Consider the following 21,614-nt stretch of genomic DNA (forward strand, 5'->3'; position numbering starts at 1 on the left):
ATAATCTCACAGTTTGTGAGTTCAAGCCCCGTATCAGGTTCTCTGTTGTCAGCACAGAGCCCACTTTGGATCCTCTGCCCCACTTTCTCTGTGTCCCTTCCCCGCTGGTTCTATCTCAAAATAAATAAATAAACTTTAAGAAAATAAATAAGCATAATTTATCAGTCTTATTTCAGGTTCTTTATTCCAGGAATCAGTCATTCCATCTGGAAAGCATATAGACTTTTACAAGCTTACATGCAAACAGTGTGCCAGTGCAAATTTAGCCACCCATCACTCTGGTTTCCTCTCTGACGTGTTTCTGTCCCTCCTCATTCATTCAGATCCGACCCAGTATCTCATACTCTTCTATAAAAGTCCCAGGAAGTGCTACAGCAAGGGAGGCATAGCATTGGAGTGAGACGATTCTCCACGTGGGCCAGTTATGGATTTCAGGCCTCCCACCCATCCGTGCCCACTCTGCAAAACTGGAGCGGGAGCCCTTAACCACACTTCCTTCTCCGGGCAACTGGATGGCTCAGTCAGTTAAGTATCCAACTCTTGATTTCCGCTCAGGTTATGATCTCAGGGTTCGTGGCTTGAGCCCCGCAATGTGGAGCCTTCTTGGGATTCTCTCTCTCCCTCTCTCTCTGTCCCCCTGCTAACTCACGCGCTCGCTCTCGCTCTCTCTCTCTCTCTCCCTCCAAAATAAATAAACTTTAAAAAAGAAAAACCACTGAAGAATCTATTCCCGTGCGTGCTTCGGCAGCACATATACTAAAACTGAAGAAGGAATCTATTCCACATTACCCTTCAGATAGGATTTTTTAATGTTTATTTGTTTTTGAGGGGGGGCGGGGGGGGGAGAGAGAGAGAGAAAGAGGGAGAACACAGGTGGGGGAGGACAGAGAGAGAGGGAGAGAGGAGGACAGAGGATCCAAAGCAAGATCCACACTGTCAATGCATAGCCTGTTGCAGGGCTCAAACTCGTGAACCGTGAGATCACAACCTGAGCCAAAGTCCAATGCTCAGCCGACTGAGTCACCCAGGTGCCCTCCTTCAGATGAGATTTGACAGCACAAATACAAAACTGGATTCAGATATTGAAATCATGTTTTCCCACTTGTGCATATGAGAACAGGCGAGTCTTCCAAAGATCTGAAAAGTTCTTCACTTTTCCTTTTTTTTTCTTCCCATCTATCATTTTTCTTGAAGGACCACATGCTGTCTTATCAAAGGAAGAACAATATAACAAAAAAGTCTTCAGGAAATTCTGCTGAGTAACCAATATTCCACTCTCTATGATGTATATAAATTAGCAGAATACAGGACCCTCTCCCCACCTACAGGACTTTCCTTATCCTCCAAAAGCCATTTCAAAATGGAATGCAAGCATCCAGTAGCCTGTCCCTAAGCTTCCTGCTGTTCCTAACTTCTAGGAACAGGCTTGGGCCCCAAAACTTGGGACCCTGCCGGCATATTAACTGTCACTAACTTAGGACAAATGTTATCACTACCACACCTTGTTATGCTTCCCTCCAACCCTGGATCTTCCCATTTGCTTTTCCAGGTTCACAGCAGGCTTGTTTTTTTCCCGTGATTTTTAGGATTAAAAAGCCTGTGACTTTTTGTTATCAATTTCCCCTCTTCATCTAATACTCGCACTTTTATTATATATCTTTTCAATTCAAAAAGTACTGAACTGGGCACCTAGGTGGCTCTGTCAAGCATCTGACTTCGGCTCAGGTCATGATCTCAGGGTTCATGAGTTCGAGTCCCACGTGGGATGATGAGCTCGAACCCTGCATCGGGTGAGCCCTACTTCTCTCTCTCTCTCTCTCTCTCTCTCTCTCTGCCTCTCTACTCTCTCTGTCTCTCTCTCTCTCCCTCTACCCCTTCTGGGATTCTCTCTCTGCCCCTCTCTCACTTGTGCTCACTTGCTCTCTCCCTCTCTCTCTCAAAAGAAAAAAAAAAAGGGGGGTGCCTGGGTGGCTCAGTCGGTTAAACCTCTGACTTCGGCTCAGGTCAGATCTCACGGTTGTGGGTTCGAGCCCCACATCAGGCTCTGTGCTGACAGCTAGCTCAGAGCCTGGAGCCTGCTTCTAGTTCTGTGTCTCCTTCTCTCTCTTTGCTCCTCCCCCTCTCATGCTCTGTCTCTGTATCAAAAATAAATAAAACATTTAAAAATTAAAAAAAAAAAAGGGAAAAAAATGTACTGAACTGTATTTCCCTACTGTCAATTATGTGGGTAGATGGCTCTAGTTCCTTTCCTTTCCTGCTTTAGCTTTTTCTCTCTCTGGCCTTTGAAAGTCTTGACTATTAAAAAAAAAAAAAGGAAAGAGTCTTAACTATTTTTATATTGCTATTGGTAAAGTGGAGAGCTTCTATTTGTGGATTCCACTTTAGAATTGTTCACTTAAGAGTAACTTGAAGTTAGGGGTGCCTGGGTGGCTCAGTCAGTTGAGCGTCCAACTTTGGCTCAGGTCATGATATCACAGCTTTATGAGTTCGAGCCCCGCATCCAGCTCTGTACTGACAACTCAGAGCCTGGAGCCTGTTTCAGATTCTGTGTCTCCCTCTCTCTCTGCCCTCTCTCGCTGGCTCTCTCTCTCTCTCTCTCTCTCTCTCTCTCTCTCTCTCTCAAATATAAATAAACATTTAAAAAAAATTTTTTAATAGAGTAACTTGAAGCTATAAGTGAGTTAAATTTTAAAGCATCATTCTACCTGATAAAAGCCAAAAATGGAGGCTAAAAGGTGTTTATCAACAGGTCAAAACAGAATTCTTTACAGGCAGAGCAATTTTCTCTTACTTAATTATTTGATTAAAACAATTTAAAGCATTTGTAATTATTAGGAGTAGGCTTAAAACATGATAAAGAAATAGTTGGGTAGTTTTTAGCGGACAATCCTTTCCTCTTCTTTATAGAATAAATACAAGGGGCCACACCACCAACATTAGACTAATATCTGTAGGGGAAAAATTAACTGCATGATATTTATCAGCACAAGGTAACATTTTATGTCTTAGAAATGACTATTATTCACAGGCACCTGGGTAGCTCAGTCAGTAAGCATCCAACTCTTGATTTCGGCTCAGGTCATGATCTCAGTTCCCAAGATCGAGCCCCACATCAGGCTCTGCACTGACAGCACACACACATACTCTCTCTCTCAAAATAAACTTAAGAAAAAAGAAATGACTATTATTCATCCGTTATTGACCATCTGCAAAGCTAAGCACTGGAATCAGGTAATAAAAATAAACATATGTCCTACCCTACAAAAGCCTTACAGAAACCTAAATTCTCTCTTACAATAGGAAACTGATAAAAGTTTCAAATTCAAATAAGATCCTGTAAATACCTATTGATCATGTAACCAAAACTGGCACTTAAAACTTAAATTCAGGGGCGCCTGGGTGGCTCAGTTGGTTGAGCGTCCAGCTTCAGCTCAGGTCATGATCTCACGATTGTGGGTTCGAGCTCCGCATCAAGCTCTGTGCTGACAGCTCAGAGCCTGGGGTCTGTTTTGGATTCTGTATCTCCCTCTCTCTCTGACCCTCCCCTGCTCACGCTGTCTCTCAAAAATAAATAAAAAACACTAAAAAAATTTTTTTAATTAAAAAAACTTAAATTCAATTAGCAACATCCTTTAAAGGACTTCAAACTACTCCTGCTACAGACTAATATTCTGTCTTTGGGTTTGCATCACAATTCAAGATTTTAAAGCAGGATGAGAGATGAGCTCACTGAATTTATCAATCCCCTCTACAGTTTCCAGGCAAAAATGATCAACCATTTATAGACCCCTCCAAGAGTGAAAAACCCTTCCCTGTATGATGTTAACACACTCAATCATGTCTATCTAGCTAGGGAAGGAGCCCAGCGCCCACTCATAAACCTCAATTTATGAACTGAGTATCTTATTCAATATAAATGGCACCAACAGACACCAAAGCATTTATTGAGGCAATGTGACTAACTAAGCTCACTCTACTAAATCCTAATATATATGTAATCAGTTGAGACAACTAAGATCTCAAGGCTATGGCAAGACTACCTGGAAGTTCTTTCTGGGAAAAGCTACCTTTTGGTGTGCCTGTAGAAATTATGATTTCTTAAACTGCAGATCCCCCTGATCTCTTCCTTAGTTCTACCAAGAAAAAGAAAATCTATCACATAATGAATGCTTATTACCTGCTAGGCTCAGTGCTAAGCACTTTACTGTTTTATTTTTTTTTCTTAATGTTTGTTTATTTTTGAGAGAGAAAGAGAGAGTGTGAGTGAGGCAGGGGCAGAGAGAGACACACACAGAATCTGAAGCAGGCTCCAGGCTCTGAGCGGTCAGCACAGAGCCTGACATGGGACTCAAACTCTCCAACGTGGGGCTTGAACTCTCCAACCATGAGAACATGACCTGAGCTGAAATCAAGACGCCTAACTGACTGAGCCACCCAGGCACCCCAGTACTAAGTACTTTAAAAAGATTATCTAACTTAATCCTGACATTCTCTGGAGTAGACATCATTATGCCCACTTATAAATAAAGAAACTATAGCTGAGCGAGGTTTAAAAATTGGCTGAGTATTTTATTCTTTTTGCTGCAATTTATTTAAATGGGATTGATTATCTAATTTCCTTTTCAGACAGCTGTTAATATATAAAATGCAAGCGATTTTTGTATGCTGATTTTGTATCCTGCAAATTTACGAAATTTATTAGTTCTAACAGTCAGTCTTTAGCGTTTTTATATATATTAGATCATGTTGTCTGCAAACAGAAATGGTTTTAGTTCTTCCTTTCCAATTTAGAAGCCTTTTTTTTATTTTTTTTAATGTTTTATTTATTTCTGATACAGAGAGAGACAGAGCATGAGAGGGGAAGGGGCAGAGAGAAAAGGAGACACAGAACCGGAAGCAGGCTCCAGGCTCTGAGCTAGCTGTCAGCACAGAGCCTGATGCGGGACTTGAACCCACAAACGTGAGATCTGACCTGAGCCGAAGTCGGAGGCTTAACCGACTGAGCCACCCAGGCGCCCCTAGAAGCCTTTTTAATACCTTTTCTTGCCTAACTGCTCTGCCTAGGACTACCTGCCTTGTTCCTCATCACCGCAGGTCATCACCTCACACCTGTCAGGATGGCTATTACCAAAAAAAAAAGACAAGTGTTGAGGGTGTAGAGAAACTGGAACCTTTGTACACAGCTGATAGGAATGCAAAATGATGCAGCTGCTATGAAAAACAGTATGGACGTTGCTCAAAAAAATTAAAAGTAGAACTCCTAGATGACCCAGCAATCCCGCTTCTGAGTATTTATCCAAAAATACTGAAATCAGGATCTCGAAGAATTACTAGCACTCTCACAGTCACTGACGCTCGGTTAGCAATCACTAAGGTATGGAACAACTTAAATGTCCGTGGACAGATGAATGGAATAGCAAAATGTGGTACATACACAGAATGGAATGTTACTCAGCTTTTAGAAAGAAGAAAATTCTGCCATAGGTGACAACACAGATGAAACTCGCAGAGAGTGTGCTAAGTGACATAAGCCAGTTACCAGAAGACAAATGATACCACGTCTATACAGGAGGTACTTATGAGGCATCTAAAATAGTCACATTCATAGAATGAAAGAGTAGAATGGTGGCTGCCAGGGGCTGGGAGGGGGCAACGGGGAGTCACTAATTAACAGGCATCGAGTTCCAGTTAAGCAAGATGAATAAGCTCTTGAGATGTGCTGTACAACACTGCACCTACAGTCAACAATATTATCTCCTGCACCTCAAATACTGCTAAGGGGGACGCCTGGGTGGCTCAGTCAGCTCAGCGCTGACTTCAGGTCACCATCTCGAGGTTGGCGAGTTGGGGCCCCTGCATAGGGCTCTGGGTCAGTGGGCAGCCACTTAGGACCCTCTGTCCCCCTCTCGCTCTGCCCCTCCCGCCCTCAATAATAAACATTAAATAATATATATTTTTGCTAAGAGGGCACGCCTCGTATTAAGTATTCTTTATTTTCTTAATGTTTTTTATTTATTTTCGAGAGACAGCGAGAGACAGCACGAGCAGGGGAGGTTCAGAGAGAGAGGGAGATACAGAATCCGAAGGCAGGCTCCAGGCTCTGAGCTAGCTGTCAGCACAGAGCCAGATCATGACTAGAGTCGTAGTGGGATGCTTAACCGACTGAGACACCCAGGCGTCCCTCATGTTAAGTATTTTAAATCACAATTTAAAAAAATTTTTATTTAATTGGCCCAAGAACTCAAACCCATTTCTGCTACTCCAACCGTTCCTCCAACTTTGACGCATAAACTGCCTGAAAGCAGATGAGAAGGTACTAAGAGCTCTCTTCCGGCACTGTGTGACGTTAGGGAATTCGCTTAACAGCTCTGAGCTTGAGTTTCCTCACCAAGATGAGTCAGTCTCAGCGCAAAAGCAAGCAGAGCTGCCACCACCAACTGGTCAGTGTGCAGCCAGCGCTGCGGAACGACCTCAGCAGGGCATCAGCAGGACCAAGTGGAGGCCAGGCTGGATCCCAGCTCCTGGACCAGACCGCAGGCGTGAAAGTGCGAAACGTCGTGGGAGGAAACAGTGAAGCACGGCCCCGCTGGGTCACCATGACCCAAAGGAAAAGCGTCAGTACGACCGGCCCATGGCCTCGTTTCCAAGGAAGCTGGACCAAGAACTCGGCTCACCTCGGGCGGGAATCTCTGGCTGGCACCTCCCCTTCACTCTGCGCCTCTGTCGCCATTTTAGTCAGCAAACTTTGCTTTCACCGCCTCCATCTCCGGCTCCGCCCCCCCGCCTTTGGATTGGCTAAGATCCTTCCCCCCTCTTCCATGCGATTGGATAACTTCACCGCCCCTCCTCAACCTAAACAGTTTCATGATATTATTGGTGTATTCAAATAACTAACGGTCATTGGTCACCTCTAGCCCTGGCGGAAAAGAAAGGATCCCGGAGGAGACCCAGCCCCGAGACCTGCTGGGGGTTGTAGTTTCTCGTTTTCATTAGCCCTTAGGATTCCACCTACTTTTTAAGGTTCAAGTCAGCAATCCCCAGCCTACACTCAAATTATTTCCTTATGTGTAAATCTCAGAATTATAGAACTGTCGAATTTGAAATTGACTTTTAATTCTTTAAAATGCAAGATTCGAAAAATAATAATAATAATAATAATAATAATAATAATAATAAAATGCAAGATTCGGTTTCTTTCTGACACAGAGATGCCTAGAAGGGTAGTTAAAGTGCGCAACCAAGAAGTGCTTAACTATTACATTGCGATCACAGCCCGCTTTCTTCAGACAGCCACACAGCATAGCGGTTGGTCACTTCTTTCTACACGCTCTGGTTTCCGAAACAACCCACAGACTTTGCCTCTTTGGTCTGAAACATGGAATCAAAAGCTGCATAACTTCGTCCCTGACTGAGCTTTAATGCTCAGTGATAGAAATAATCATAATTCTGCTCGCTGTGCCTGCTGGTGGGCTTCTGGTGAGGATTAACAGAGGCAACAGATTGAGAATATTGTAAATTTAAAGCATTGTTTTTTCTGTACTGTTTCACTATGCAGAATTCTTCTGGGGATATTTTTCCTGGGGTTCCTTCAGACATCCTTTCACATGAGGCTCCTCCCAGCATTCTCCTCTTTCACTAAGCTTTACCCACATGTGTTTCAGTTTCTCAACAAACTCTTCCTGTCTCCAGCCTTTACACTTGTTGCTTTTTCTGGCTGGCCCATTTTTCACATTATTATTGGTTAGGTGTCAGCTTAAATGTTAGTGGTAGGAATGGCTTCCATGGCCCCCACTGTATTAAATCAGTTTACTAACTACACTTTCACAGAGAACTTTCTACTTGCCCTTCATAGCTTTTATAACCACTTAAAATTATGTAGTTGTTTGTGTGACTATTTATTTCGGGAGAAGTTTCCCAACTAGACTTCCTGCCACACATGCAGAGACTACATCTACTTTGTTCCCCATGGCTTCTGACACACAGTTTTTGAGCAAATGAGTAAACAAGTCCTCAGATTATATAATCCAAAACAAAAATTGAATCACATGTTCTAATAGGTTATTTCAATTGATGAATCCATATTAAAAGTTTGATGAAGGGGCACCTTGGTGGCTCAATCAATTAAGCATCCAACTCTTGGTTTAGGCTCAGGGCATGATCTCACAGTTCCCGAGTTTGAGCCCCATATCGGGCTCTACGCTACCAGTATGGAGACTGCTTGGGACTCTCTCTTCCTCTCTGACACTCCCCTGTTGTTCTCTCTCTCTCAGTCACTCAAAATAAGTATAAGAAAAAATATGTTTAAAGTTTGATGAAAGTGTCAAAATAAAATTGCTCTATTTTATGTTTTTATATTTTTGAGAGAAGAGTGTGAGAAGGGAAAGGGCAGAGAGAGGGGGGGACAAAGGATCGTAAGTGGGCTCTGTGCTGACAGCAGAGAGCCCAATGTGGGACTGAAACTCACAGACTGTGAGATCATGACACGAGCCAAAATCAGATGCTTAACTGACTGAGCCATCTAGCTGTCCTATTTTATGTTTTATGCTTAACAGATTTTTCTGGAGCAAACACATAAAAAGAAACACATAATTCAACAAACATTTATCAGTGAAATTGTTCATTGAACCCAAGACAGACCTGGAAAATGCAAGCTCCATATTTGGTACAAATAAAAAGCAAAAAACACAAGGCTCAAATTCTGCAAAGAATTGGGGTGCCTGGGTGGCTCAATTGGTTAAATGTCTGACTTCAACTCAGGTCATGATCTCACAGTTCGTGGGTTCCAGCCCTGTATCAGGCTCCGCACTGACAGCTCAGAGCCTGGAGCCTGCTTCAGATTCTGTTTCCATCTCTCTCTGCCTCTGCCCTGCTTGTGCTCTCTCTCTCTCAAAAATCAACATTAAAAAAATTTTTTTAATTCTGCAAAGGATTTCTCCAAAGAATGAACAAGTTTTATTTTTCCTGGCTGCATGACACCCAGTATCAACTGATTAATTGATTGGGTTAAATGGATGCTTTCACACAGAAGCAATGTTCACAACTTTAAAAAATATTTCTTACATTTATTTATTTTTGAGAGACAGAGAGACAGAGCATGAGCAGGGGAGGGGCAGAGGGAGAGGGAGACACAGAATCCGAAGCAGGCTCCAGGCTCTGAGCTATCAGCAAAGAGCCCAACGCGGGGCTCGAACCCACGAACCACAAGATCATGCCCTAAGCTGAAGTCAGCCACTTAACCAACTGAGCCACCCAGGTGCCCCCAACGTTCACAAGTTTAAAGTATCACTGTGACAACCAGGTAGAATACCACACAACTCTATTTCTGGTTTATCTGTTTTGATGACATTTTTAAATATTTTATTTATTTTTGATACAGAGCATGAGAAGGGAAGAAGCACAGAGAGAAGGAGACACAGAATCCGAAGCAGGCTCCAGGCTCTGAGCCAGCTGTCAGCACAGAGCCTGATGCGGGGCTTGAACCCAGGAACATGGGATCTGACCTGAGCCGAAGTCGGAGCCTTAACCGACTGAGCCACCCAGGCGCCCCTTGATGACATTTTTATACAAAGTCCTTAATGTCAGGAGAAATACAGCCCAGTATAAGAGCATGACTCTGGAACCAGTAAGCCTACTTTGAAATCCTTGCTCCATTGTTTCTAACTATGACCCAGACAACTTACTTAACTTTCTGATTCCATTTCCTCCTCTGGAAAATGAGGATAATAGTAATTCACAGAGCAGTGTGCAGTGAGGATTTAAATGAGATCATCTTTGAAAAGCTGCCTGGCAGCCCAGCGTCTGGCACATACTGAGACTAGATACACGGTCAAGGTAACGTGATAAATGTTAAGAATGCCAAGCCCTTCTTCTCAGATAATACTTCTATCTCCACTGCCGTCTGGTAAGACCATACATTACACTTATAGTTACAGTTTAGTCAGTTCAACCCTGGAGGGGAGAGTGTTTCTCCTCAAAACCAACTATTCCTCTGCGACTTCAGATTAAAAATATTGCTGCTGAGTGCTGTAAAAGTACTCCCCGCAACGAGCCTGCCCTGTTTCTGCAAGGGCATCACGGCTCCCCTGAACTCCTCCCTCCTCAGTCTAGGTGCTGATCACCAGCCCGGTGATACACAGCTGTATGTACGGCAAGTATTCGTGAGAAGTTCAGAAAGTCATCTTGTTTCCAACAGTCTGGCTGAAAAGAAGGTCATGGAAGAGTGGCCACAGGCCTCAAGGAGTTACGGACTATGAGAGACCAAAGGAACACACATAAGTCACATACAACAGAAGGTAGGTTAGAATGAGAGGACTTTATATTAAAGCAGAGAAAAAACTTCTAGGAATTCAGAAGTATGGAGAAAAGAAGGAGGCCAGGGCTCCAAAGGAGCGACAAATGTCACCGCACCTCCATCTGCCCACCCCCAACAAACTTCAAGCATCTTTTTATATTGTTTAATTACACAAATAATACATACATGAAGATATTCCCCCTGTTTAAAAAAATTTAAATAATACAGAAAAAACCTCCCTCATCAACTACCCCTACATTCTAGTCCCTCCTCTAAGAAACTACTATTTTCACTTTAATATGTTCTTCCATATCTTTTTCCATACAGTACATTAATTCAGAAAATATCGGGGCACCTGGGTGGCTCAGTCAGTTGAGCATCCGGCTTCGGCTCAGGTCATGATCTCACACGGTTCGTGGGTTCAAGCCCCGCTTCAGGCTTTGTGCTGACAGCTAGCTCAGAGCCTGGAGTCTATTTCAGATTCTGTATCTCCCTCTCTCTCTCTCTGACCCTCCCCTACTCGTGCTGTCTCTGCCTCTCAAACATAAACAAAAAACAGAAGAAATTAAAAAAAAAAAGAAAGAAAATATTTATTGAGGGGCATCTGGGTGGCTCAGTCAGTTAAGCGTCTGACTTCAGCTCAGGTCATGATCTCACAGTTCGAGAGTTCAAGCCCTGCATTGGGCTCTGTGCTAACAGCTCAGAGCCTGGAACCTGCTTCAGATTCTGTGTCTCCCTCTCTCTCTGCCCCTCCCCCACTTACCCTCTGTCTCTCTCTCAAAAATAAACATTTAAAAAATATATATTTATCAAATATCTACTATGTGCTAGGTCCTGTTCTAGGCCTGGAAATATAAGTGTGAACATAGCAAAGTCCTTAAGGCATTTCTTTCCTTTTTTTTTTTAATTTTTAGGGGTTTTTTTTTGTTTTTTCTTTTTTAGTAATCTCTATACCCAGCATGGGCCTCAATCTCACAACCCCAAGATCAAGACTCACATATTCTACCAACAGAGCCAGTCAGGCTTCCCTTAATTTTTAGATAAATTGTGATATGTTGTACAAAGTATCCTTAGAAGTACATCTGGGAGGCCCATGTCAGGACACATAGATCGGCCAGGACCCTTTTGAACTGCTGTGTAGTATTCCACCTTACAGATGCTCCCTGGTTTATTTATTTGTTTGTTTATTTAAATATTTTATGTATTTTTTGAGAGAGAAAGAGAGCGCGTGAGCAGGGGAGGATCAGAGAGAGAAGGAGACAAGCTCCAGGCTGAGCTCCCTGTCAGCACAGAGCCTGACGCGGGGCGTGGGGCTCCAACACATCAAACCGAATCACGAGATCATGACCTGAGCTGAAGTCGGACTTAGAGCTTAACTGCTTAACCTTAACCGACTGAGCCACCCAGGCGCCCCTCCCTGGTTTATTTAAACCACCTCCTCCTGGTGTGCCTGGGTGGCTCAGTTGATTAAGCATCAGGCTTTGGCTTAGGTCATGATCTCACAGTTCATGGGTTCGAGACCCGTCTCAGACTCTGTGCAGACAGCTAGCTCAGAGCCTGGAGCTGCCTCAGATTCTGTGTCTCCCTCTCTCTCTGATCCTCCCCTACTTGCTCTGTCTTTCTCTGTCTCTCAAAAATAAATAAAAAGCATTAAAAAGAGTTTAGATAAACCATCTCCTCCAGACATATAATAGGTTTATGTCAATCTAGATTGCAAGCACTGGAAAGTGCCTTTGGCTAACAGAAACTGGATTTGTTGTAAGGACACTAGGCTGAAGAGCTGGCAGGAAGGAAGGGGGCTAGGGAGCCAAAAATCCAGCCAAGTCACACCACTCAGTGCCACTTGACTCATCACATTTACCCCCTCCACTGATTTCCCATCTGTCCTTAGGTCTCCTCATCATTCCCTGGAGAGAAAGAGTCACAAGTGAGAACATCTGATTGGCTGGGCCAAGGTCACATGCCTCTGCCTTTCTGGCTGGAGGTGAGCCCTATCTCCCACCAAAGTTCTCCCAGTGCGGAATTACCCACTAAAGGGGGGAAAAGTTAAAGGACGAACGTGTGCCACAAATCACTCCCAATTTTCTTGCTTCCTGGGATGCCTGTTTACTGTGGGCTGGGCAAAGTTTAACCATTCAGTCTCCTTCAGACATACCCAAGACTAACACATTATTCCATGTGCCAAAAAACGAAATTATCTCCAGCTTTGCCATGGAATCCTCTTCAAGACTGGCCACAGGGTGAGTGGAGACAGGAACTCACTGGGATGAAGAGAAGAGGAACCAATTCTGTGGAGCTAAAAACAACCCAGGTCAGGGCTGGAACCCCAGGGGAAAAGCTCTGGGGGTCATTTTCCCCAGCCAGGATAACAAGCTGGGAAATAGTCAGGTCACTGCCAAAGGCTGGCAGAGAGAAACACTGGAAGCACATTCAGTCACAGAGCATTTGTGATTGGGATTTACCATCTGTCAAGCACGGAGCTCAGCGCTGAGCACTGAGTCATGAATCCCACCCCAGCAAGTTCAGACTGCAGCTGGCGGCAAGGAGGCCAGGCTGTCTGGGCTTCAACAGAGGCGAGGGACAAACTCCGAAAGCCTAAAGGTATCTCAGCCTATCACAGGGGCTGGATCTGAGGGAGGCTTCGGGTGGTCCTGAGCCTTGCGGGGTAAGTTTAAAGCCCTGAAAACTACCGAATCATTCTGAATTGGAATCTTTCTGGCCCTCTGATCAAAAACACCCAGACCTCAGGTCAGGAGGCCCCAAGTGCTGATGGCTAAGTTTCAAAGCAATAACATGTATGTGATGTTCAGGAATGGCCAGGAACATTATGAACTCACTGTGTTGGATGTTATCTCCACAGTCATGTGAGCTGAAGCCTGGATAGATCCTTTTTTCTGCCACTATAACCCATTCTCATGGAGATTGCTTTGGTATGGAAAGAAATTTTGCACATAAAGTTTCTATAGCTATCAGGAAGTAAGGTGAAGGTCAGAAAAGGCCCCACGGCTTCCCCTACCTCTTTGCTCTTAAGGGGAACCTTCAGAGTCAGCTTGCAAGATTCCCCATTCAAAATCAGAAGGTAAAGGAAATTGTCCTTCAGCCCTCTGTAGGCCTTAGACTCATCCCCACCCATCGGATCCATCTTCTTTCAAGGATGTAGGAAGAGAGAACTGCCTGGCTCATTCACTCATTCATTCATTTATTCACACTTTGGTGTGAATTAAGTACAAGGGTGTACCTCTTTTGGAACATGTGAATGTAAAGGACTACTTCTAATTGTGAAAGGCTTGTTGCCCAGTTAAAATAACTTCACACAAATCATTTGGATTAGGAAACATGAAACCCTTCTGGGGATTCAACTGCATCTCAGATTACCATTGCTGCATTTCTAGATGTGTTTATAGATTGCTTGATTTGGTTTTGGCTTCCCCACTAGACTGTAGGCTCTATGAGTTAAGAACTATATTTGATTTTGCTTACCCAACTATTTGTTGAATGAATAAAGGACCAAATTAATCCATTAAATCAAGGAAGTAATAAATGAAACAATAAAGGTACTTGGGCCTTATGGAAAAACTACATCCTGCCAATACTGGACGTAGGTTTTTCCTTTGATGCACCCAGCATCTCTTAAGGGATCCTCTGCTTCCCCATCTCATTCCAAGGGTTTCGGGTATGACTGACCCCATCTCTGGCTATAGAGGTGGGCAAAGAACTCAGGCCTGGCCAATCAGAGGACTCTAACTTCTGAACTTTAGAGTCTCACAGTCTAGACCAGCCCAAGTAACTACTTAAAGAATGTGCTAAGAGCCTCCCCCCACCCCTCCCCCTCCCACTGAGGGAACTGAATGGGATGGGGGAGCACAGGAACCACCTCCTCCTGGGGAGAGCAGAGACAGCTTCGTGAAGGAGCTTCAATTCACAGAACTGAGCCAGACTTAGACGGCTAGAGATGTGCAAGGAGGGATTCTCTGCACAAAGAACAGCACCAGACACAGGAGGCAGGAACCGATAAGGTGTGTTTGGAAGTTGGCAAGGGCCCAGTGTGAAGGTAGCAATGGGCTTCTGTGGGGGTGGAGGACAAGGGAAGGCTGAAAGCATGGATGGGGGCCAGCCCTCTGAGAATTCTAGATACTGTGTCAAGGAGCTGGGTGTTTTACTCAGGAGGAAATGTGGACATATTCACAGTGGGAGAGGTGGATAACCTGAGCAGGGCTGGGCATTAGGAAGTTGATCTGCCAGAAGATTAAAGGGAAAGAGGCTAGAGTCCAGACACAAGCTGCACACGCCCAGCCAAGGAAACATGAAGGGCATCCGCAATGGGACCAGAAACAGGGCATGACTACTGGCAGAGGCGCTGAAGGCTTTGGGGAATAAGAACTAGGCAGAGGTAAAAGACCACATTGCTGAGTCTGGGTAACAGCTTGTGGGTAGCAGTTTGAGAAGGGCAGGTCTAGGCATCAACCAAAACAGAGTTTGAATCCTGGCTCTGGCACTGGAGGTCTGTGTGATCTTGGGCAAGTTTTCTTATCTCTAGGTCTTGGTTTTCTTCTCCAAAAAGAGGATAAAACCAAACTCAGAGGTTACTGGAAGACTAAAGGAAACAGTATCTGTAAAGCAGTTTTCTGTAGAGCTAATAGGTACAAAGTTTCTTTTGGGGGTGATACGTATATTCTAAAGTTAGATTATGGGAATGGATGGTTGCACAACTCTGGAAATATACGAAAAGCCACTGAACTGTACAATTTAAATAGGTGAATTTAATGGCATGTAAATTATATCTCAATAAAACCGCTAAAAAGAATAATCAGTACGTGGTAGCTGCTATCATTATCAGCCTCGGTTCCTGATCTGAGTGCTTCTCACAGGCCTGCCTGACTGACCTTGCTCTCCAGACCACCTTTGCAGATTTTCTGATTATAGTAGCGTTATCTTTACAAAGTTTCTGGTTGGCCTAAGCAAGGTAGAATGTTACTTCTTCCTCACAGAAAAGAGATCCAAAGGTAGGCAGTCTAAGACTGCATTTGTGTCTTCAGACATTGTTTGAGATTCCTTCTAATGCACTGCTCTTTTCATAGATCTGTGTGGCGGCTGGAGCGGGCGCTACCATCTCCATCTTCCAGGCAACACAGTGAAAGAAAATAGAAAGGTTTGGCCCCCTTCCTACTAGGGTGACTTTCCAAAAGTACCACATTACACTTCTACACTTCTGACTTCTAGCTCACTGGCCAGAACGTCATCACATGGCCCCATCCAGCTGCAGAGAAATTCAAAAGTATGACACTAGAGCCCCCGTGCTTCCATAATGTGGGGTTCACCCAGGGGAGGATGATAGCTGGGAAGCGAACAGCAGTTTCTGCTATAGCTTCTAGTCAACAAAGGGAGGCAAAATACGAATACGAAGATAAACACACACACATTTAAAAAAAATTTTTTAACATTTATTTTTGAGAGAGAGACACAGAGTATGAGCGGAGAAGGGTCAGAGAGAGACAGAGACACAGAATCTGAAGCAGGCTCCAGGCTCTGAGCTGTCAGCACAGAGCCGGACACAGGGCTTGAACCCACAAACCATGAGACCATGACCGGAGCTGAAGTCGGCTGCTTAACCGACTGAGCCACCCAGGCACCCTGTATCTTTAAAAGAATAAATGATCAGGGTGCCTGGGTAGCTCAGTCAGTTAAGTGTCCAACTTTTACTCAGGTCACGATCTCACGGTTTCTGAGTTCAAGCCCTATGTGGGGCTCTGGGCTGACAGCTTGGGGCCTGGAGCCTGCTTCAGATTATCTGTCTCCCTCTCTCTACCCCTTCCTCATTTGTGCTGTTTCTTTCTCAAAAATAAACAAACATTTGTGGTGCCTTGGTTAAGCATCCGGCTTCGGCTCAGGTCATGATCCCACGGTTCGTGGGTTCGAGCCCCATGTCGGGCTCTGTGCTGACAGCTAGCTCAGAACCTGGAGCCTGCTTCAGATTCTGTGTGTGTCTCTCTCTCTCTCTGACCCTCCTCTGATCGCACTGTCTCTCTCTGCCTCTCAAAAATAAAAATAAAAAGCATTAAAATTTTTAAAAATTATTTTTAAAAAATAAAATAAAAAAAATAAACAAACATTTAAAACCTTAATTAAAAAAAAAAGAATGAGTGATTGTATAGTTTGCCTCCAGGGAGGAACCTGGGTGGCTGGGAACAGCGACGGGGTGGGACTTGCACTTTTCTCAGTTTGACCTTTAGAATTTTCAACCATGCGGCTGTATTATCTATTCAAGTGAAGAAAACTAAAATCTTTTTTTTTTAAATACTGTATTAGGCTACCTGACCTTGTGTCTCCTGATTGCCAATTCTGTTGATTCCACTGCTGTCCCAGGCATCCAGACAGTCCCCAAACCTCTGCAGATCCAAAGCGCAAGCTTTTCTGCAGTTCCAGAAATGTGCGAACTGCATCAGCCTACATGGGGTCATCCTAATAGTCCCTGTGGAGATGTGTTAGTAATATGACCATATGTATTTTTTTAACCTATGATGAACACACAAAAAGGGGTTATTGGCCTCTTGTTTTTTTTCTCTTCACTCTTTATTGCTGTTCTCATGGTAGATGTCGCGGGGCCTAGCATGACCCAACACCTATCAGAGAGGCCCTTAGCCCTTCAGTTTTTCCACTGATTTTCAGAACTCCCCCAGAACTTTCAATAAATTTCTCCATGGCTTACACATTTTACAAAATTTCTTGAAATTACTTGCTCTAGTTCCCTAGGGCTGCTGAAACAAATGATCAAAAACGTGGTGCCTTAAAACAACAGGAATTGATTCTCTCACAGTTTTGGAGGCCAGAAGTCCAATGTCAAGGTGTCAGTTAGCAGGGTTGGTTCCCTTCTGGGGACTCTGCGAGAGAAGCTGCTCCGTGCTCTCGGCAGGCTTCTGGTGACTGCTGACAATCCTTAGGGTTCTCTGGCTTGTGCACCACCTCTCCAGTCTCTGCCTCTGTGGACACACGACATTCCCCCTGTGTGTTTCGGTGCCCAAATTTCCCTCCTTTATAAGGATACCAGGCACTGCATTAGAGCCCACCCAACACCAGTTTGTCCTCCTCTTAGCCTGATTACATCTGCAAAGACCCTCTTTCCAAATAAGGTCCCATTTACAGGTTCCAGACAGACAGGAATGTGGAGGAGGCTCCATTCAAGGCAGTGCACTCCTCAAGTCTCCACCTGCTGGCTGCACCCTCTCCACCTCTTCTCCAGTCCTTTCTACCTTTATAAATGGCAAAATCTTTCACACCGCTGCATCACGATGAGCCCAAAGCCCGTCCATCCAGTTTAACTACTGAGTTACAGACACCACTGTCCCTTTAACCAGTGGCCTGTTACAGTTCCCACCCTACCAGCAGCCTCCAGACATTTCCCACTTGTCTTCTCAGCTTCTTCAGCTGCTACTCCACTGAGAGGTGTTTAATATCTCATTAGCACCTCTTTGCATCTGAGTGTGAATCCCCTAATCTCTTAAATTCCCTCCATACACATACCCCCCTCAACCCCCAACCAGCTCAGTGCCTCCTTGCCTGGGCACTGAGTAGACCGGATGACGGGGCTGGTAAAGAGGCAAGCTCGTGTGGGCCCATCGCTCACCCCTCAGGGATGCCGCAGACCTCTGAAAACAGTGTCAAGCCTCATTCCTGCCATACAGTTTGAAACCCCCCAGAGTGGGCAAGAATTTGGGTGGCCTGCAGCAGACTGTCTGCACCCTTTCAACACCGGAGAAGGAGTCTCCCCAAGTCCCTGGCGTGTGATAGGCAACCTGCCAGCCGACTGTGTCCTTGCTCCCTTCCTTCCCAGTTGTCACTTCCTTCCCCACCCCGGGTCCCGGACAGTTCGGAAGGAAGCCATACAATTCATCAGCTCTTTTCTGTGGCTTATTTTTTTCCAGCATTTTATTCTAAAATTTTTTGGTCAACGAAAGTGAAAGAATTTGACAGTGAACTATCCTATTACCTAGCACCTAGATGTTACCATTCATGTTTTTTAGCATTGAAAAACACTGACATATACCTCATATCTAAAGTGAATTACTTATTTATTTAGAGAGCATGCACCCACGGGAGTTGGGGAAGGGCAGAGGGAGAGACAGAATCATAAACAGATTAAGCAGACTCCATGCCCAGCGAGGAGCTGGATGAAGGGCTCCCTCCCACAACCATGAGCTCATGACCTGGGCAGAAATCAAGAGTCGGCTGCTGAATCGACAGAGCCACCCAGAAACCTTCTAAGGTGAATTTTAAAGGGTATACTTTTGAAATGTACACTTTAGTGGCTTTTAGTATACACACTACATTGTGCAAACATCACCACTAATTCCGAATCATTTTCCTCACCCCAAAAGAAATCCCCTTCCCATTAGCAGTTAGTGTTAATCCCTTCTCCGCCCATCCCATCAACCATTAATCTACTTTCTGTCTCTATGGATTTGTTTTTTTCTGGACATTTCATATAAATAGAATCATACAATATATGGCCACCTGGGTGGCTCAGTCGGTTAAGTGTCCAACTATGGCTCAGGTCATGGTCTCACAATTCGAGACTTTGAGCCCCATATCCAGTTCTGTGCTGACAGCTTGTAGCCTGGAGCCGGCTTTGGGTTCTATGTCTCCCTCTTTCTCTCTCTGCCCCTCCCTTGCTCATGTCTGCCTTGACTATACTTTTGCATGAATAATAATTTAAGGGGCACCTGGATGGCTCAGTTGGTTGAAGGCCCCGACTCTTGATTTCGGCTCAGGTCATGATCCAAGGGTTGTGAGATTGAGCCCCATATCTGCACTGAGTGTGGAACCTGCTTGGGATTTCCTCTCTCTCTCTCTCTCTCTCTCTTTGGGATTTCCTCTCTCTCTCTCTCTCTCTCTCTCTCTCCCATTCTTACATGCACCCTCTTTCTCTCTAAAATAAAATTTAAAAAAGAATAGTCACTTAAAATGAGGGGATGGCCCTTTCATGATAAAAAATGCTCGACAAACCAGGAGTAGAAAGGAATGTCATCAACCCGATGAAGCCATGCTTTTATAAAAACCCACAGTCAACACCATACTTGATGAAAGACTGAATGCTTTCCCCTAAGATCAAGAACAAGACACGATGCTTGCCCTCACCATTTCTACTAACGTTGTTCTAGGAGTTTTAGCTGGCCAACCAGGCAAGAAAGAAAGATGAAAGGTCTCCAGACTAGAAAGAAGTAAAACTGTATTTCTTTGCAGATGTTATGACCAATAAATATAGAAAATCCAAAGGGATCTATTATAAAGGGGGCACCTGCGTGGCGCAGTCGGTTAAGGGGTCGACTTCAGCTCAGGTCATGATCTCACAGTTAGTGGGTTCGAGCCCCGCGTCGGGGTCTGTGCTGACAGCTCAGAGCCTGGAGCCTGCTTCGGATTCTGTGTCTCCCTCTTTCTCGGCCCCTCTTCTACTCATGCTCTGTTTCTCTTTGTCTCAATAATAAATAAACATTAAAATTTTTTTTAAAAGAAAAAAAGATGATGAATTTTATGACACCCTGTAAAGGTCCGCATTTCCAAGATTTAAAAGTTCCTGTCTTTTCAAACTGTCTCTTCCTTTATTTCCACATTCTTCTCTCCACACTTTGCAAGAATAAGCCCAACACTTTTTAAACAACTAACCACCTATTCCCTCCATCCCAGCTCTCCTTAAAGGTCTTGCTCTTGTAATTACCATCCTTGCAACTGCCCACTGACACCCTCGTTTCTCCTCTAGACCTGTCTCCAAGCTCTTCCTCTGACACTCCTTTTCTATTTTTTTTAAATTTATTGTTATTTATTTTTTTGTTGGAGAGAGAGAGAGCACAAGCAGGGGAGGGACAGGGAGAGGGGAGACACAGAATCTGAAGCAGGCTCCAAGCTGTCAGCACCTATGCGGGGCTCGAACCACGGGGCTCGAACCACTGACGGTGAGATCCTGACCTGAGCCAAGGTGGCTCAACCGACTGAGCCCCCAGGCGCCCCTGACACTCTTTTCTAAATAAGGCTACCCTCCAGCTGTCTATTCTAAAGTAGCCCCCTACTGCTTGACTTCTGCATTTCTGGTGCATGCATTGTGGTTAATTTTTATTTTTATTTTTATTTTATTTATTTATTTTTTTCAAAGCCAAAAAGCAAGGGTCGTTTATTGCAGGTTCGAACCCGGGCCTCTGCTCACTCCAAGCTGGTGGAACGGACAGGGCCAGAGAGCTGTGGTTAATTTTTAAAACTGCTTTATTGACATTTAATTAACATATGAAATTCACTCATCTTAAGAGACCATTCAGGGGCTCCTGGTGGCTCAGTGGTTGAACAACCCACTCTTGGTTTCTGCTCAGGTCAGAATCTCCCAGTTTGTGGGATCCAACCCCACATTAGGCTCTGTGCTGAGGCGAGCCTGCTTGGGATTCTCTCTCTCCCTCTCTCTCAAAATAAATATTTTTGGAAAAAGAGAGAAGCCCACCTGGAGGGCTCAATCAACTGAGCATCCAACTTCAGCTCAGGGCATGATCTCAGGGTTCTTGAGCTCCAGTCTGTATCTGGCGCTCTGCTGTCAGCGTGGAGCTCACTTCGGATTCTCTGTTTCCCTACCTCCCCCCTCTCATGCTCTCTTCCGCTCAAAAATAAATACATGTTAATTTAAAAAAAAAAAAAGAGAGACCGGGCGCCTGGGTGGCTCAGTCGGTTAAGGTTAAGCGTCCAGCTTCGCTCAGGTCATGATCTCACGATTCATGGGTTCAAGCCCCGCGTCGGGCTCTGTGCTGACAGCTAGCTCAGAGCCTGGAGCCTGCTTTGGATTCTGTATCTCCCTCTCTTTCTGACCCTCCCCCCTCTCTGTCTCTCAAAAATAAATAAAGAACATAAAAAAATTTTTTTAAAAGAGACCATTCAATGATTTTTAGTAAATTTACTAAGTTGTTCACCATGACCATAATCTGGTTTTGAATATTTCTCTCACCCTGATAGAATGCCTCCCCTGACTGGCTCGTAAAGGCTGGCCCACGAAAAGTCTACCTACAAGTATAGTTTGGAAGTTAGGCTTGAGGGATTCGGGATTTTGAATAAAGGTCTAAAACCTCCAGGCAACAAGACAGCAAAGAATCATTTTTCTATCCCTCCTCCTTTTAAAAAATGAAGTCTTGGTTAAGCATTAAGCCAACCATGTTATCTTGAAGGGTTAAACCAATCCACATCTCCACTTCCATCCAAACAGCCCATTTTCCTCTCCGGTGTCCGCCTCAGATAAGATACGCCCCTGCTGAGCTGAGGCATTCTTAGAACTTTCTAGCTCAGCTCACACACAAACCCC

At 44.5% G+C, this 21,614-nt stretch overlaps 1 protein-coding gene and 1 long non-coding RNA gene across 2 annotated transcripts in view; one reads left to right on the forward strand and one right to left on the reverse strand.

The window, feature by feature from the left end:
• ARHGAP19 (Rho GTPase activating protein 19) overlaps window positions 1-6,774 on the reverse strand; it is a 60,886-nt gene extending 54,112 nt beyond the window's left edge. The window contains exon 1 of the mRNA XM_029932320.1: window positions 6,675-6,774. Coding sequence (XP_029788180.1) covers window positions 6,675-6,730 — 56 coding nt within the window. The 5' untranslated portion in view covers window positions 6,731-6,774. The remainder of the gene's footprint in view (window positions 1-6,674) is intronic.
• A 3,400-nt stretch (window positions 6,775-10,174) lies between these two features.
• On the forward strand, window positions 10,175-16,987 carry LOC115285745. Its single transcript, XR_003905676.1, has 4 exons — window positions 10,175-10,292; window positions 12,183-12,275; window positions 15,370-15,440; window positions 16,598-16,987. It is a non-coding gene; the product is annotated as an uncharacterized LOC115285745 (long non-coding RNA).
• Window positions 16,988-21,614: the final 4,627 nt, after the last annotated feature.

The sequence above is a fragment of the Suricata suricatta genome, chromosome 2, assembly GCF_006229205.1.
Source record: "Suricata suricatta isolate VVHF042 chromosome 2, meerkat_22Aug2017_6uvM2_HiC, whole genome shotgun sequence".
Lineage (NCBI taxonomy): Eukaryota > Metazoa > Chordata > Mammalia > Carnivora > Herpestidae > Suricata > Suricata suricatta.